The 17,347-nt window shown below is 39.9% G+C and overlaps 1 protein-coding gene and 1 pseudogene across 3 annotated transcripts in view; one reads left to right on the top strand and one right to left on the bottom strand.

Moving 5' to 3' along the window:
• The window catches only part of ANKUB1 (ankyrin repeat and ubiquitin domain containing 1), a 47,879-nt gene that overhangs the window by 2,777 nt on the left and 27,755 nt on the right, over window positions 1–17,347 (top strand). The window contains exon 3 of one of the 3 annotated variants that reach the window (XM_036017906.1): window positions 9,533–9,614. The exons of 1 other annotated variant lie outside the window; for it this stretch is intronic. In XM_036017906.1, coding sequence (XP_035873799.1) covers window positions 9,533–9,614 — 82 coding nt within the window. Of the gene's footprint in view, window positions 1–9,532; window positions 9,750–17,347 lie in introns of all 3 variants that reach the window. One more of the 3 variants, XM_028505079.2, reaches the window with a different exon arrangement.
• LOC114490662 lies at window positions 4,175–4,660 on the bottom strand (annotated as a pseudogene).

The raw sequence follows: 17,347 nt of genomic DNA, 5'->3' as shown, positions 1-17,347 counted from the left end.
GCATTAAGGATTGTTTATGGTAGCCAAAGCTACTCTTATTGCATTGTTTATTTTTTTTATTTTATTGTTTTGGTGGGGAGAGAGAGAGAGAAACATGGCTTTGTTATTCCATTTATTTGTCCATTCATTGGTTAGTTCTTGTTTGTGCCCCAACCAGAGACTGAACCCGCAACCTTGGTATATGGGGACGACACTCTAACCAACGGGGCTACCCAGCCAGAGCACTCCTTTTTAAAAAATATGTTTTACTAATTGACTAAGTGGGAAGGCTATATATTTAAAAGACATATTTATATATATTTATAAGAAATATTTATATATTTATATATCAAAATATTTATTAAGTAATAAAAACAATTTATAGAAATATAAACACTATATAATCCTGTTTATATAAACAAAACAACCATATCTTTATGTCTTTAATATTTTATAAACATTTATTCACTTATTAATTTTATATTATTGAAGAATGTTTCATTATCAGAAAGATATAAAAACCACTCTGCTGTCTTCTTTTCTTTCTGACATACTTCTTTAAACAGACTCAATTTCATACCATTTCTTAAATGTATGATTATATAAGTATAGTTATATGCTGTAGTTTTATTACTGTATAGGATAACTTTTGAATTTTTGCTAGAATTTTCCAATGTCAATAATGATGTTCAAGACATTTTTATTGTTCGCTTAGTCAGAGATAATGGTATGAGTTCATTACCATTATGTAACTAAGCACTGACTTGACTTTAAATTTTTTAAATTTTATTTGTTTTTGACTAGGTAGTACATTCACACAGTGCTCAATTCAAAAGAAAGGAAATGCAGTAAAAAGTCTAGCTCCTCCCTCCGGCCCCCAGTTTCCCTCCCCAGAGGCAACCTATCTTCATAGTTTTACTTATAAAAATATTTTATTCTGCCAAAAAAGCTTTATCTATCACAGTGATGAAGCTGCCTTTGCACTGAACCCTAACCTTGCCTGGAGTTTAAACTCCTGGTGAAAAAAAACAGAGTGTAAAGTGTTTATTATTCAAGAAAGGCAGGATATAACTGTCACAGGACTGGCCAACACAGAGGATTTATTATAAAACTCTCAAGTTCCATGGAAATCTTACTGATCTTAATCTTCACCTTTTCCAGTAGAATCACATTTAGAGAATTTCTTATCACTGGGTTTGAGAAAGAAAATGTTATCTTGAATCTGAAAGAGGAGAATTAGCTGCAGAAATCATAAATATCGGTCCCTATCCTAATTTAGTTCCTGTTTAGATTAGATGATAAAAGAAGCCTATTCCAAAAATCCATACTATTTCCTGTGCTTGTATGATAACAGTTCAAAATGGGCTCCCAGCAACAAAAATACTTCATGAATAATATACCCCATGCGTCAAAGAATGCAGTTACACCAGCTCTATGCGGTTTGAGCTATTTTACGTAATCAAAGGCTGCATTCTAAGGCATGTTATTGCTTTATTGCATAATTGCATATATACAAATTTAAGTAGTACCTTTCTTAGGTTATTTCTGAGAATCTAGGAAAGCTAGAGTCTCTTAATTTACTTTAGTACCACTTAGAAATATGAAGATGTAAACCAAAACACTTTTGCAAAGTTTAAAAACTTGGCAAGTAAGCCATTTTCTTTTTTAAAAGGTGCAAGTAGATATGAAACAACTCCAAAATATTTGTTTTTTTAACTGTGTTTATATTTTTTGTGTGGATTATAAGGTTTTGCTTGTGTGAAAAGAAGAAAAGACATTAGATAAATTAAGAGGAGATCTACTCTGAATACATTTTTAAAACAGTCATTTTCCAGTTTTCCTGCATATCACACCTTCTCCTTTAATGGCAATGAAGACACATTTGGAAAAGTGAATGGGGGGCGAGGGTGACATAAGAACAGTGGGGAAAGAACACTGCATCAATTTTTCCTTCTTTGGAAAAAACTCATAGAAATCATAAGAAATATTTCCTACGGCAAACATCTCCAAGTTCTATTAATGCAGGAGTCAGTCCTGCCATGCACTGTGGATGCTGCTGCAGCTCACTGAGTTCCTGGAGGCCCTGGGGTGAGGCGATGCCAAGGCCCAGGTGACTGTCAGCATGCAGACATGCTGTCACATTTGCCTCCTTCATTCTGTTATGTGGAAACTGTTGCCTCATTTTGTTCAGTGTTGTCACCCAGAAGCTGGAACAGTATCTGGCACATACTAAGCTCTTCATAAATATGTGTTGAAAAATTAATAAGACCTTGAGCCCTGGCTGGTATAGCTCAGCCAGCAAATGGATAGAGCACCAGCCAGCAAAACAAAAGTTGCCAATTCGATTCCCAGTCAGGGCACATGCCTGGGTTGTGGGCCAGGCCCCCAGTAGGCGGAGTGTGAGAGGTAATCACACATTGATATTGCTCTCCCTCTCTTCCTCCCTTCCCCTCTCTCTAAAAGTAAAGACAAGACCTTGAGAGATAAAGTATGACAGTTAACAAGAAGGGATGTGATCGTTATCAGAAGCAAGTGCTAAGATTCATTTCAGGGTTTAGATTCTCTCTCTTATTCCAGCATCCCTCCTCTCCCTCAGCCCTAAAGGCAAGGTCCTCCTGTAGCCTTGCCCTTTCCCCTATGCAGAATCAGGGTTCTTAGCTACAACAGCAGAAATGAACCCTGAATTTCAGCAGAAATTGGGCTGTTCACAGTCTGACAGGAATATTCGGGAATCTAGCTCAGAGTTCAGGCAGCCAGTAACAATTTCTAAATTGTGTCCAAAACTAGTCCAGAAAGGCTATCACTGCAGCACCCCCTGAGCCCTTAAAGCAGGCACTGGACACTGTGACAGCCCTGCTGCCAGGCCAGGAGTACTTCAGATCTGCCACCACAGTGCCCTACTGGTTCCTAATCCAAAGTGGGGGTGGATGGTTGGGCTTATCGGGGGCTCTCAAGTCACAGGTCCAGCCCTGCTGTAAAGTGGGCTGAGAAGCTACTATCTGGCAGGTTGTGCCTTCTAAAAAAGTGTGAGGTGGGCTCAGTCTCCCTAACACTCTGCTGGTTTCCTGCCTTGTATCACCACACTTCCACCAACCCAAGGAAGGCAGGGCTAGGTTAAAACTTAATCTTGTCTGGAATCCTTGGAATGCTGTTTTAATAGTAAGAGATTAGGTTAATTGCGGTACCATTAAGTAGATGTCTATCAGACAAGTTGAAGAAGTTTGAGCTATATTAGTTGGTGTAAAACTGATTCAAAATAATATACATTTTAGCTTTTGAAAGGCACTCAAGATGCACAGCACCAAAATTCAGGAGACATATCATATGTGAATTTAGATTTTAAATATACTTTTATACACAAAAACATGTATAAATATGTTCCTTTTTATTTTTTATTTATTTATTTGTATTTTTATGGTGTATTTTCCGTTACCATTTATCTCCCTTTATACTCTTTTCTACCTCCATCCAGCCTAAACATGCTTAAAAATGTCTAATTTGTAAGTGAAAATATGTTCTAAAAAATGGCTATCTCTTCTAAGATAAGACACAAAAAAATAGTATATAAAGACTTTGGTGAATCCAGTTCTGTGTCCCAGACATCCAGCACAACCTCTCTAGGATGACTATTATACCAAGAGAGAAATTTATGAGGTTTAGATGCTTACGGAGACATCTCAACTTGAATTTATTCAGTTCAACAAAAACAAACAGCATTTCCTCTTTTGGTCTACCCTGGAATAGTTGGGGAAAGTTTCTGCTTATTTGGTGCTGCAACTCCAAGATAGCAAAATATGAAAAAGCAGAACTTGTGAAAAAAAATATAGCAGTGTTCAAATTTACATAAACTGTTTTCTTTCCATCTGTTTCTCTTTAACTTTTCCTATTTTATTGTTAGTGCACATGTATGTATTTACAGTGAATTGCACTTTTTGTTTTTTTTAAGATCCAAAACAAACTTTATTTAAATAGGGACAATAAAGATATTAATAACTCAAATATTGAACAATTAAGGTTTGGGTTGACTGGAAGTCCATGATTCACCAAGACTGTTTTATGGAAGCAGAATAAAACTACATTTGGTATTTTTCTCTGTTGTTGGGTATTCTTCAAGCTTGCAAAGATTCAGATGCTTTAATGATGACAGCTTGTTGAACAGCAAGAAAATAAGATGATGTCCTTAGAATTCAGTCTCTCACACACACAAAAAAAGACGTTAGAAGCCAAGCTCTATCAAAGCATCTGCCAGTAAGTTCCAAAAAGAAATGAAGACATAGGACAGATTCGGGGCAGTAAACTGTTCCAGTCCAGCACAGGGTGTGAGGCAGAAGGTTTTCAGTAACATTGCAATGAGGTACCAGTTTGTTTGTTTGTTTGTTTTTTTAAATACTGTGTGATCCAGGTCAAGGGTCAAAGTCAGACTGACATTGCCTAGCCATCTTCACAATCAGGATGACCAGAAATGTATCAGTTATCCAGACTGGAATAAATATGAGAAACCAGTTCCAAGGTGGCTTCTCATCCAGTTTCTACACCAACATGATCAACAAGAGTAATGTGAAAAGCTAGGCAAGTAGTATTCTCTGAGCCAAGGATATTCCCATTTAAACAGTTTAAAGAGCCTGTTGCAGAGTCCAAAATGGGAATATACCTGGTTTACTTAGCTAGCAGATGTTTCATGCTGCAGGAAGGCTTTGTCTGTGCTGGTCTCCTTTTATGGCCAAAGGCTGTCGTAGTAGGATAAGGGACTAAACTGGCCACACCACTGGTCAGAGAGCCAACAGGGGTCGTCAAGACCAGGGATTTGCCACTTTTGATCCTTGACATGTTCCACACTTTTTCCCCATTGAATCCAGAATCCATCACATGATAATCAATAAAAAGAGCTCAGTTCCACTTCCCAAACACCTTTTATATTTTTTTATTTTATTGATTATGCTATTACAGTTGTCTCATTTTCCCCCCTTTACTCCCCTCCACCCTGTACACCCTCTCCCACCCATATCCCCACCTTTAGTCATGTCCATGTGTCATACGTACAAGTTCTTTAGCTTCTAGATTTCCCATACTATTCTTAACCTCCCCCTATCTATTTTCAACCTACCATCTATGCTACTTATTCTCTGTACCTTTCCCCCCCTCTCTCCTCCTCCCACTTCCCTGTTGATAACCCTCCATGTGATCTCCATTTCTGTGGTTCTGTTCCTGTTCTAGTTGTTTGCTTAGTTTCTTTTAGTTTTGCTTTAAGTGTGATTGTTAATAATTGTGAGTTTGCTGTCGTTTTACTATGCATGTTTTTTTTTAATCTTTTCTTAGATAAGTCCCTTTAGCATTTCATAAAATAAGGGCTTGGTGATGATGAACTCCTTTAACTTGACCTTATCTGAGAAGCACTTTATCTGCCCTTCCATTCTAAATGAAAGCTTTGCTGGATACAACAATATTGGATGTAGGTCCTTGTCTTTCATGACTTGGAATACTTCTTTCCAGCCCCTTCTTGCCTGTAAGGTCTCTTTTGAGAAATCAGCTGACAGTCTGATGGGAACTCCTTTGTAGGTTACTGTCCCCTTATCTCTTGCTGCTTCTAGGATTCTCTCCTTCATTTTTATCTTGGCTAATGTAATTATGATGTGCCTTGGTGTGTTTCTTCTTGGGTCCAACTTCTTTGGGGCTCTCTGGGCTTCCTGGATTTCCTGGAAGTCTATTTCCTTTGCCAGAGTGGGGAAGTTCTCCTTTATTATTTGTTCAAATACATGCTCAATCTGTTGCTTTTCTTCTTCCCTTTCTCGTACCCCTATAATTCGGATGTTGGAGCATTTAAAGATGTCCTGGAGGTTCCTAAGCTTCTCCTCATTTTTTTTGAATTCTTATTTCTCCATTCTTTCCTGTTTGGTTGTTTCTTTCTTCCTTCTGGTCCACTCTATTGTCTTGAGTCCCATTTCCTTCCCATCACTATTGGTTCTCCGTGCATCTTCCTTCATCTCTTTTATGGTAACCTGCATTTTTTCATGTAATTTGTGCCCAAAATCAACCAATTCTGTGAGCTTCCTGATCACCAGTGTTTTGAACTGTGCATCTGATAGATTGGCAATCTCTTGGTCACTCAAAAGGATAAGCCCCGGGGCATTGATCTGTTTTTCTGTTTGAGACCTGTGGCTCCTGTTACAGTGAGGGGCGGAGCCTTAGGTGTTCACCAGGGCTGGGCACCCCAGTCGCTAGATTGTGACATTGTATGTGGGGGCGGGGGCAGAACAATGGCGGTAGCTTGGTTCTCCTGGGATCTCAGTCCCTTTCCTGGGATCCTGGGTTGCGCAGTTCACAATCACAGCCTCACTGCGTCCACCAGTTGCCGCTTGGGTACTGTGGGTCCACATGCTGTAATCTTGCATGCCCCAGATGGCTTAAGAGCTCCCGGTTACCTTATGCACCCAGTTCTCCCATTCTCTGCACTCCGCTACCTGCGCCCAGCTGCTGCTCATCTCCGCCCTTCCTACCGGTCTGGATGAACGAGTCTACTTCAACTTCTTGGCTGTCCAACTTCCATTCAGATAAATTCCCTGTCAGTTCTGGGTGTTATTCTGCCTCTAAATTGTTGTTGTTCTAATCTTGGTTGTATGTGGAGTTACAGTGCCTCCACCTATGCTTCCATCTTGCCGGAAGTCCCCATCTTTTGTATTTTGGGTAGAACAAATCACATTTGTATTTTGAAGACAACAGTGAAATTACTCCCACAAAATATATCTATGTATTTGTTTTTATTAAAAAGAAAGAAACTGCCCTGACTGGTGTGGCTCAGTGGATTGAGTGCCAGCCTGCAAACCAAAGGGTCACTGGTTCGATTCCCAATAAGGGCACATGCCTGAGTTCCGGGCCAGGTCCCCAGTAGGGGGCATGGGAGAGGCAATCACACATTGATGTTTCTCTCCCTCTCTTTCTCTCTCTATGCTCCTCTGTCTAAAAATTAACAAACAGATAAATAAAAATCCTATAAAATAAAAAGTAAGAAACTTGGCATACTTCCTATGTTGGTGTCTTGCTTTGTTTGTAAAGGGGAAATATCTAATTTTACATATGTCCAAGAATGATTTGTATATATGTTATTTATTTAATGGCATCTGGCTTCTTTGGGTATAACTATGAGTGTTCCTCATTCTGAATATTTGAGAAAAGATGTCATATAGATGAATAGATTACTTTTCATATGTAGATAGGTGAGTTAGCAAATTGCTATTAATCAGCATCTACCTGCTCCCCCCTCCATATAACCAACATGAAATATATATATTTACATATATATTTACATATATATAAATATATGGTTACTTGTACTCTGAGAAGCACCTTTCAAACTTATTTCCCTAACATTATATAGTAGATGATTAGCTGTTAAGAGTGATGTGGGCCTTTACCACTCTGTTTGTACATTACCCATTTAATTATAAACATAAATTAGTAACTATACCAAGGGTTGAAGGAAAATCAGAGTAATCATTAAAGAAATAAGAAACAGCCCTGGCTGGCGTAGCTCAGTGGATTGAGCACGGTCTGTGAACCAGGCATCACAGGTTCAATTCCCAGTCAGGGCACATGCCTAGGTTGCAGGCCATGGCCCCCAGCAACCACACATTGATGTTTCTTTCCCTCTCTCTCTCTCTCTCTCTCTCTCTCTCCCCCTTCCCTCTCTAAGGATAAATAAATAAAAATCTAAAAAAAAAAAAGAAAATGGTGTCCACTTGGTGGATTCAACATTTTTTAAAAAAAGGAAAGAAATAAGAAACAATAATTATATCAAACATAATTTTTCTCTTTTAGCTTTTTATTCAATTTTTTAAATTTTATTAAATTTATTGGGGTGACACTGGTTAATAAAATTGTATAGGTTTCAAGTGTACAATTCTATAGTATTATTCAGTTTTCATGAGAATTTCTTCCTGCCTGTAAATATCACATGGACTAGGATGAGCACATAATCTGCTTTAATGCAGCCATAGGAAAGCAGGATCATGGTGAAAATGGGAGGGTGAATTCTATGTCCTTCAAATTTGTATAGAGTAGATTTATGAGAAGCTATTGAGAAACATTTTTCCAAGCACCTTAGACCAGGGTGCAGCTCAGCTTGCTGGATGGCTGCTGCTCAGGGGAAGGGAGCTGGAACCAGCTCCCAGTGATTTGAGTCAGCAGAATGGACCCTAGATTAAAGCACTGCAGCCTAAACTTTCATCAATAACATTACTCCTTAAAGGTTCTTTTGAAGAGGTCTAATGTTGATTATAGTATGGCAAAGTTTTATCTGGGAGGTGGGGAATCCATTTAATGCTTTATAAGCCTAAGCTTATAAAGCTTTAGGAGAAGCCAGAGATGAATTTTGATGAGAAAAGGACGGGGCTGGAAACAGGAGGGACAAGAGAGTGGTTACTAACGGAGCAGAGCCACTTTGAGAAAACTGGAGGACAGTTGCTGGCTTCTTCATTCTCAAGGCCCCTCCATGAGAGGGGGTTAGCAAGGCACCCAGTGGAAGCCCTATGACCCCACATCTGCCAGGCAGACCGCAAGGCATTGAAGAAAACTGTGACTGACCTGAATCTGCTAAAGAGGAAGTGAAGCCAGTTTCATTTCTTTGTTGTTAGAGAAGTGGAAATGGTAGTCATCTTTCCCTCCGTACCACTTTCCCGTTTTCCCCAATTCCTCTGCTAGTTTTGGTTTGGCTTGATTAACTGTTGCTAACAGAAGAATTAATAGTTTCCCCAAACTTTCTGTCTCCACTCTATTTCAGATATTTCTGTTCTACTTGCTTTCCTAATAAGATTACAAAATGAAAATAAAAGGAACAAAGGAAACTTTTATCATAGACATTTAGAACTTCTTTTTTGAAATAATAAACATAAATGCATATGGTTTTTTAAGGTCAAATGATACAGACAATAAAGAGCATAAAATGATAATTCCCCTCTCAACCTGAACTCAGTTCCATGCCTCAGAGATAACCTCCCAGAAAGGATTTGTTTTTTTTAAGGGGAAGGGTAAGAAAAAGAGAAGGAGAGAAACATCAATGTGTGGTTGCCCCTCACGTGTCTCCACATGGGGACCTGGCCCTCAACCCAGGCATGTGCCCTGACTGGGAATCGAACCAGCAACCCTCTGGTTCACAGGCCCATGCTCAATTCACTGAGCTACACCAGTCAGGGCAGATTTTTTTTTTAGGTGAAGGTTTAGAATCCATAGCATTTCCAAATGAAAATGCAGTACAATGGAGGAATTGTTTTGAAACTAACACAGCACAGATATGTTATTGACACTGTATTTGGGCCTGTAGACTAAGAAGTAAGAAGGCTCTCAAAGCCCTGCCACTCTTCTTCACTTTACTCAAAGCAGGAAAACTCATTAGTATCTTTTGACAGAAGAGCAAGAATCAGACTGGAACTCAGGGGACCTAACTGACCTTTGCTTTCATCCTTAGCTAGAGGCACTCAGATTCACCTTTCAAAATATTTGTCCCTGTCCCAACCTCCAGAGAGTGATTATTCCTGAGTTCCTTCATTTTCTCTTCCCGCAGAAAGAAGATAAGCCCACTCTCCACGTGTTTAATGCTGTCACCCAAGAGACGATGCCAATAATGAACAGTACTTCCCTTTTTTGTAAGAAAGTGTCTGAGCTAAGAACGCTAATATCTTTGAGGTGTGGCTTCCCTGTGAGTGTCTTCTGTCTCAAGACCCCAAGCGGACTGGAGATGTATGACTGCAACACCCTCAGGGACTATCAGCTTGACATTGGTACTGCCCTCTACCCTTGATACCAGCTACTACTCAGCACTTCTTTGATACCAGATTCACACAAATGGAGGAGTTGTTGCTAAACTAAAACCTCTGAAACTGTGATATGGATGGAGATTAGCAACAACCCTCCTTGGTGCCTGGTTCTGTAGACTAAGACATAAAAAAGGTCTCCCAGTCCTGCCATGTCTTGTTTTCTTTACTCAAAGCACAAGGACTTAATATTTTCTCAGGATGGAAGAGCAAGTTTGTAATTTCCTCTTTCAAATGTATTTCAAGCATATATAAAAGCAAGTTCCAGTACATACTCTTTTTCCTCTTTTTAACACAAGTGGGAGCATGATAAACACTGTTCTGAGCCTTGCTTTATGCAATCTCCTTTTAAAATATTGTTGGTTACATTAAACAATCTTTTAAACAGGGTGAGGCCAGTATTGTGTAGGCCAAACAGCTGCCTCATTGAGCTGGCCTTTACCCTTCATGGCAGTTGCAACCTCCTTTTAAATACTGTACTTCTAGCCATATACCAGTGAGACAAACTCAAGGGACTGTCAGGTTTGTTTTAACCATATTGGAAATGGTTCAAACCTTATAGAGATTCTTGATTCAGGTGAATGGGTCTTTGCTAACAATTAGCCTATTTTTAGGTAATGTGCTGTAACATTTGTTGCAGTGGAATTTGAGGTCTTCCAACTTATAATGGGGCTTTGTAGACATGCTTGAGTTAAGCAGTTTTGCTCTTTATAATGCTAAATTCGCATTTTTTTTACTCCTCCTATCATATTTGCTTATTCTTTTATGTTATTTTTAATTGAGACTCTCAAAATTTTGACATAAATTATCCCTGTTATTTCTCATATTTATTTTTGCTGTAATTTAGGGTAGTGCTTATTTGACTTTTCCAAAATTTACAATTTAATATATTCTGAATACTAGTAAATAGTATTTGCTTTATGAAGTCCATTATTATCAAAAATGGAAACCTGATTTTCCCAAGTTGTTTACAGCTCTAGCTAAATTCACTCCTGGGTCAGAGCACGCTTTTCCAGTATAAACAATTTCTTTTCTATTTTAAAATAATTTTTTATTTTTCAATTACAGTTGACATACAATATTATATTAGTTTCATGTGTACAACCCAGTCAGTAGACATTATGTAACTTACTAGGTGATAATCCTAATAAATCTAGTACCTATCTGATACCATACATAGTTACTAAAATATTATTGCTATACTTGACATCCCCATGACTATTTTGTAACTGCCAATTTGTACTTTTTAAAAAATATATATTTTATTGATTATGCTATTACAGTTGTCCCATTTCGCCCCTTCACTCCCCTTCACCCTGCACACCCTCTCCCACCCACATTCCCCCCTTCAGTACATGTCCATGTGTCATACTTATGAGTTCTTTAGCTTCCGCATTTCCCATACTATTCTTACCCTCCCCTGTCTATTTTCTATTTACCATCTATGCTACTTATTCTCTGTACCTTCCCCCCCCCCACACTTCCCTGTTGCTAACCCTCCATGTGATCTCCATTTATGTGGTTTGTTCCTGTTCTAGTTGTTTGCTTAGTTTGCTTTTGTTTTAGGTGTGGTTGTTAATAATTGTGAGTTTGCTGCCATTTTACTGTACATGTTTTTTATCTTCTTTTTCTTAGGTAAGTCCCTTTAACATTTCATAAAATAAGGGCTTGGTGATGATGAACTCCTTTAACTTGACCTTATCTGAGAAGCACTTTATCTGCTCTTCCATTCTAAATGACAGCTTTGCTGGATACAACAATATTGGATGTAGGTCCTTGCCTTTCATGACTTGGAATACTTCTTTCCAGCCCCTTCTTGCCTGTAAGGTCTCTTTTGAGAAATCAGCTGACAGTCTGATGGGAACTCCTTTGTAGGTTACTGTCCCCTTATCTCTTGCTGCTTCTAGGATTCTCTCCTTCATTTTTACCTTGGCTAATATAATCATGATGTGCCTTGGTGTGTTTCTTCTTGGGTCCAACTTCTTTGGGACTCTCTGAGCTTCCTGGACTTCCTGGAAGTCTATTTCCTTTGCCAGAATGGGGAAGTTCTCCTTCATTATTTGTTCAAATAAGTTTTCAATTTCTTGCTCTTCCTCTTCTCCGTCTGGTACCCCTATAATTCAGATGTTGGAATCATGTCCTGGAAGTTCCTAAGCCTCTCCTCATTTTTTTGAATTCTTGTTTCTTCATTCTTTTTTGTCTGATTGTTTCTTTCTTCCTTCTGGTCCACTCCATTGATTTGAACCCCATTTTCCTACCCATCAGTATTGGTTCCCTGTACATTTTCCTGTATTTCACTTAGTGTAGCCTTCATTTTTTCATCCAATTTGCAACAAAATTCAACCAATTCTACAAGCATCCCGATCACCAGTGCTTTGAACTGTGCATCTGATAGGTTGGCGATCTCTTTGTCACCTAGTTGTATTTTTTCTGAAGCTTTGATCTGTTCTTTCTTTTGGGCCATTTTTGTTTGTTTGTTTGTCTTGATGCACCTGTTACATAGTGAAGACTGGAGCCTTAGGTGTTCACCAGGGCGGGGCAACCCATGTTGCTGCATTGTGACGCTGTATGTGGGGAAAGGGTCTGAGAGGGAACAATGGCGCTTGCTCCACTCTCTGCCAGATTTCAGTCACTTCCCCAGCTTCCCACAAATAAACTGGACCCTTCTGGTGCTGACTCCTGTGTGGGTGAGCTTGTGTACATTATAGGACCCTGTGGGACTCTCCAAGGAACTCTCCTGTGAGGTTGGGACTCTTTCCCAGCACCTCAACTCCCACAGGTGTTTTCAGTTGGTGTTTTGAGGCTTTATTTCTCCTCCCTACAACCCTGGGTTGTGCAGCCTGTCTTGCTCCCCAGGTTCACCTGGTTTATCAGTGTGTGAATGTGAGACCACCCGGTCCACCAGCCGCCTGTGCACTGCACCCCTCCACAATCTGCCACCTTGTTGGATTCCACCTGCTGTCCACCTTATGTGCCCAGGGTCCACCAGCTGCTCCCTGCATGCCCAGGGTCTGCCAGCCACAGTTTTTTGTGCCATGACCCCTCTCCACCCAGCCACCCGACTCCGTCCCTCCTGTGGATCTAGATGAATGTGTCTACTTTAACTCCTTGGTTGTCGGACTTCCATACAGTTCAATTTTCTGTCAGTACTGTTTGGTTTTTTTTGTGTCTAATTTTTGTTGTCCTTACTTTGATTGTGCAAGGAGGCACAGTGTGTCTACCTACACCTCCATCTTGGCCAGAAGTCCTGATTTGAAGTTCTTAATCCCTCCACTTTTCTCATCCATTCCCTCAACGCCTCTCCCATCTGGCAACATCAAAATGCTCTCTGTATTTATAGTTTCTTTCTCTACTGCTTGCGTATTTATTTTGTTTTTTAGATTTAATTGTTGACAGATATGTATTTATTGCCTCTTTATTATTCATATTTTTTATCTTTTTTTAAGGAAGACCATTTATCATTTTATGTAATACTGGTTTGGTGGTGCTGAACTCCTTTAGCTTTTTTTGGTCTTGGAAACTCACTATCTGTTCTTCAATTCTAAATGATAGCTTTGCTGGGTAGAGTAATTTTGGTTGTAAGCCCTTGCTTTTCATCACTTTGAATATTTTATGCTAATCTCTTCTGCCCTGCAAAGTTTCTGTTGAAAAACAGCTGACAGTCTTACGAGAGCTCCTTTGTAGGTCACTGACTGTTTTTCTCTTGCTGCTTTTATGATTCTCTCTCCTTTCTTCAACTTTTGTTATTTTCATTATGATGTATCTTGGTGTGGTTTTCTTTGTATTCATCTTGTTGGGACTCTATACTTCCTATACTTGTATGTCTATTTTCTTCACCAGGTTAAGGAAGTTTCCCATCATTATTTTTTTCACATAGATTTTCAATTCCATGCTCTCACACTTCTCCTTCTGACATCCCCATGATGCAACTGTTAATACACTTAAAGTTGTCCCAGAGGCTCCTTAAGCTAGACTCATTTTAAAAAATTCTTCTTTCTTTTTGCTTTTGTGATTGGGTGTTTTTTTGCTCCCTTATATTCCAAATCACTGATTTGATTCTCAGCTTCATATACTCTACTATTGATTCCCTGCAAAATTAGTCTTCACTTCTGACTGGTTCTTTTTATGGTTTCTATGTCCTTTTTCATGCTGTTGAAGTTCTCACTAAGTTCCTTGGGAATCCTTATAACCATTGTTTTGAACTTTGTTTCTGGTAGTTTGCTTGCCTTCATTAATTTAGTTCTTTTTCTGGAGATTTCTTCTGTTCTTTCATTAAGGATCTGTTTCTTTGTTTCTGCATTTTGGCTGCTTCCCCATGTTTATTTCTATGAATTAAGTAGAAGTGCTACTTCTGGTCTTAATAGAGTAGCCTTATGTAATAGGTGTTTTGTAGGGTCCAGTGGCACAGCCTCCCTGATTACCTGAAGTGGATGCTTCAGGTGAGCTGCTTCCCCCAACTCCATGTTGGTTGTGTACACCCTCCTTTTGTAGTTGAGCCTGGACTGCTATTAGCACCTCAGTGGGAAGGATTTACCCCCAGGCTGATCAACTGCAAGAACTGGCTGCAACCACCATGGAGGATCATATGTGTAGGGGCCCATTACATGAAACACGACTCACTTCAGCAGGGCTTTGGTGCCCACTGAGTCTACCCCTTGGATGTGTTGCTTATGGAAGTGGTTGGGTAGTGCTTCAGCATGGCCTGAAGCTGTCTACCAGGTGTACTGGCTCTGGGGCCTCCTGGGAGAGACAGGTTAAGATCAGCCACCACCTCTGTCATGCCCAGTTCAACCTGGCATGAACTACAAAGAGATCTGCAGATGTCTGCTACTTGTACTGGGCCTGGAGGTGCCCAGGCGAGTCCAAGCTGCAAAACAAGGCTGACTCTGCTAGTGCTAGATTTGAGACCACTTAGTGAGAGGTACAGGGGGTGCCAAGGCCAGATGCGGCTTACTTGCAATTTATGAACCTTTGAGAGATTTTAGGAAAATCTTCAGCAGGAGCCAGGGCAGGGAATTTGTATGGAAAAGCCATTGGAAACAGCTTGGTTGGGTCTACAACTTGTGTGGGGGTCTCCGGAAATTTCCAGGGCATGGCTAACAGTGTTAGGTAGATGGATGCTCTGATATTGTGCCTGCCTGCCTGACTTGTGTATGTGTAGGTAGGGAGGGGGCATCTCAGAAAAGGAGCAATGGCCTCTGCCAGCACTTTTGTCTGGTGGAAAGCTTCGCCTCCATCTCTTGCCCTGATGTCAGAAAATTAAGTTCCTCCCTCCATATCCCTGGTGCCTTTTGAGCTGCTGCCTCAGTGCTGGAGTTCAGGAGTGAGTCTAAGTCTGTGCATGGACCCTTTAGGAGAAAATGCCTGGGACTCCAGGAACCTCCTCCTCATTCAGCCATACTCCCTGCTGGTTTTTACATCCAAAACTTATGGGCACTTCTCTTCCTGGCACTGAAACCTTTCGCTGGGAGGTTTGGTGTGGAGCTGTGACCCCTCACTGTGGAGGGACCTCCACAGCTGAGATATCCCTTCCAATTTTTATTTGCCACAAGTGGTTATGAAACCAGTCTGTTTTATGTCTCTGCCCCTCCTACCAGTCTTGATGTGGATTCTTCTTTAATTTCCTAGTTGTAAGACCACCATTCAGCTAGATTTCAAATAGTTCTAAACAATGGTTGTTCTGTAGTTCAGTTGTAATTTTGATGTGATAACTGTACTTTTAATAATCCAGTATTAACAAATTCCACTGGCAATGGATGAGACAAATCTGAGAAATTCAGAAAAAGGTGACTGAATGTCATGCTGGACCACATTAAAGAAGAGGGAGGTACCAAGGTTCTGCCACTAGGACAGTGGTGGTGAACTTGGGAAAACAAACTTATGCTTTGGGTCCTAAATTTTAGATATAAGGAAATTCAGAGAGTATTTTTTTTTCCATTGCAAGCTACTCAGCTCATTAGTGGCCAAGCTGTAAGTACAACTCTACAACAAACATGGAGCTAGGGCTTGAGTGATTGCTGCATTAGCAGATGTTGCTTGATGTCCTGCCAGTGGTATTGTGGGTCAAGCTCTGAGTGGTGCTTTCCTTAGAGAGTAAATAGAGTGGAACGTGTCAAGGGCGAAAGGCCAGTGCTAAGGACACCCTTAAGTTAGGGCAAGTAGACAGGAGTCGGGAAATGAGACACAGAAAACTGTCAGAGTCGAGAGGAGAAGTAGACTTTGCATTGCTACAGATGACAAAGAAGAGACAATTTTCAGAATGCCAGAGAAGGTCCAAAACAATGTCTAAGAAAAAAACTTTTGATTTCGCTTAAAGGTCATTGGTGAACACAGAGTAGTTGCAATAAAGTGGATGGAGAGACAGTAATATTGCAGCAGTTATGAAGAAGATAATAATAAGGAGATTAAGGGACTTTTTTGATGGTGGAATATTTAATGATTAACTTATCAAGAACTTATCCAAGCTAAATATCCCCTAATTGTGATATTGTGACTTGAGGTCTAGTGACACATTTTACAGACACAACACACACACCAACATACCTTCTCTTGTATCAACCTATAAGGGACAGATGGTCATTTTAGACCATTTCTAGCTCCTAAGTTTCATCGTTGCCCATACTTTCCTCTTACTTATCTATGTTCTTGCTCACTTGTTATTCTGTCTATATTTTTTATTTCCTTTTATAAACCAATATTAATCTTTTCTGGAACAAGATGTGCCGAAATAAGTGAATGGATGAATGCCTTTTCTTTACAGGGTGATGCCATTGGTACTTTCCACTGTAAATGCCTCATGGCTTATATTCATAGCCAGCCTGAACACAGTGCATCTGAGAGACTGTTCCAGCAGCAGGCTCCTGTCAGCTCAGACCCTGAAATCTGGGCTGGTTCCTAGGTCTCTCTCCCTCTCCTTGGTCCCTCTACTAGGCTCCTTTTGGCCGCTTGGGGACCTAATGTGCCATTTTAATTTCTTTTACAAATGAGGCTCAGAGAAGTTAACTGACCTGCTAAAGGTCATACTGCTAATAAATTGTAATCATATACTCAAGATTGGGTTGTTTCCAACAATTTACACTGCCAATCCAGCATCCTTTATGTATACCTATTTTTATTGGTGCTTTTTAAGCTCTGATCAATATTTTGTCCCTCATTAGGAGAAACCCAAACCAGAGAAATGGTTTCTACATTAAAGAATAAAAATTCCAAGTTATAAAGGCAGATATTGACTTCAGAGTATAGATGAGGAATCCAGAAACTTGGGGTACGGGGACCATATGTAGAGAGGTTGGGTGCGATTCCCCAGAATGGGCGCTATTGCTCACAACTGCTTTTCTGTGTGGCTTGGGCATGGAAGATGGATGGGTTTGCAAGCAGAAAGTGAGTGAATCCAAGTTTTGTAAATATTGGGGGTCCTCTTAGGAATAATCCCAACTTAGAAAGAGAGAACTAGAAAGCTCACATAGTGGGAGGCCCTGAAGCTTAACATTCATTAGTTTTGCTTTCACTTCAGTTGTATATTTTAATTGTATTTTCTGGAACAAAATAGCATTATTCAAGTATAT

This window comes from Phyllostomus discolor, chromosome 2 (genome assembly GCF_004126475.2).
Source record: "Phyllostomus discolor isolate MPI-MPIP mPhyDis1 chromosome 2, mPhyDis1.pri.v3, whole genome shotgun sequence".
In the NCBI taxonomy this organism is placed as follows: domain Eukaryota; kingdom Metazoa; phylum Chordata; class Mammalia; order Chiroptera; family Phyllostomidae; genus Phyllostomus; species Phyllostomus discolor.
The sequence above is the reverse complement of the archived record's forward strand: the minus strand, read 5'-3'. Positions and strand labels throughout refer to the sequence as shown.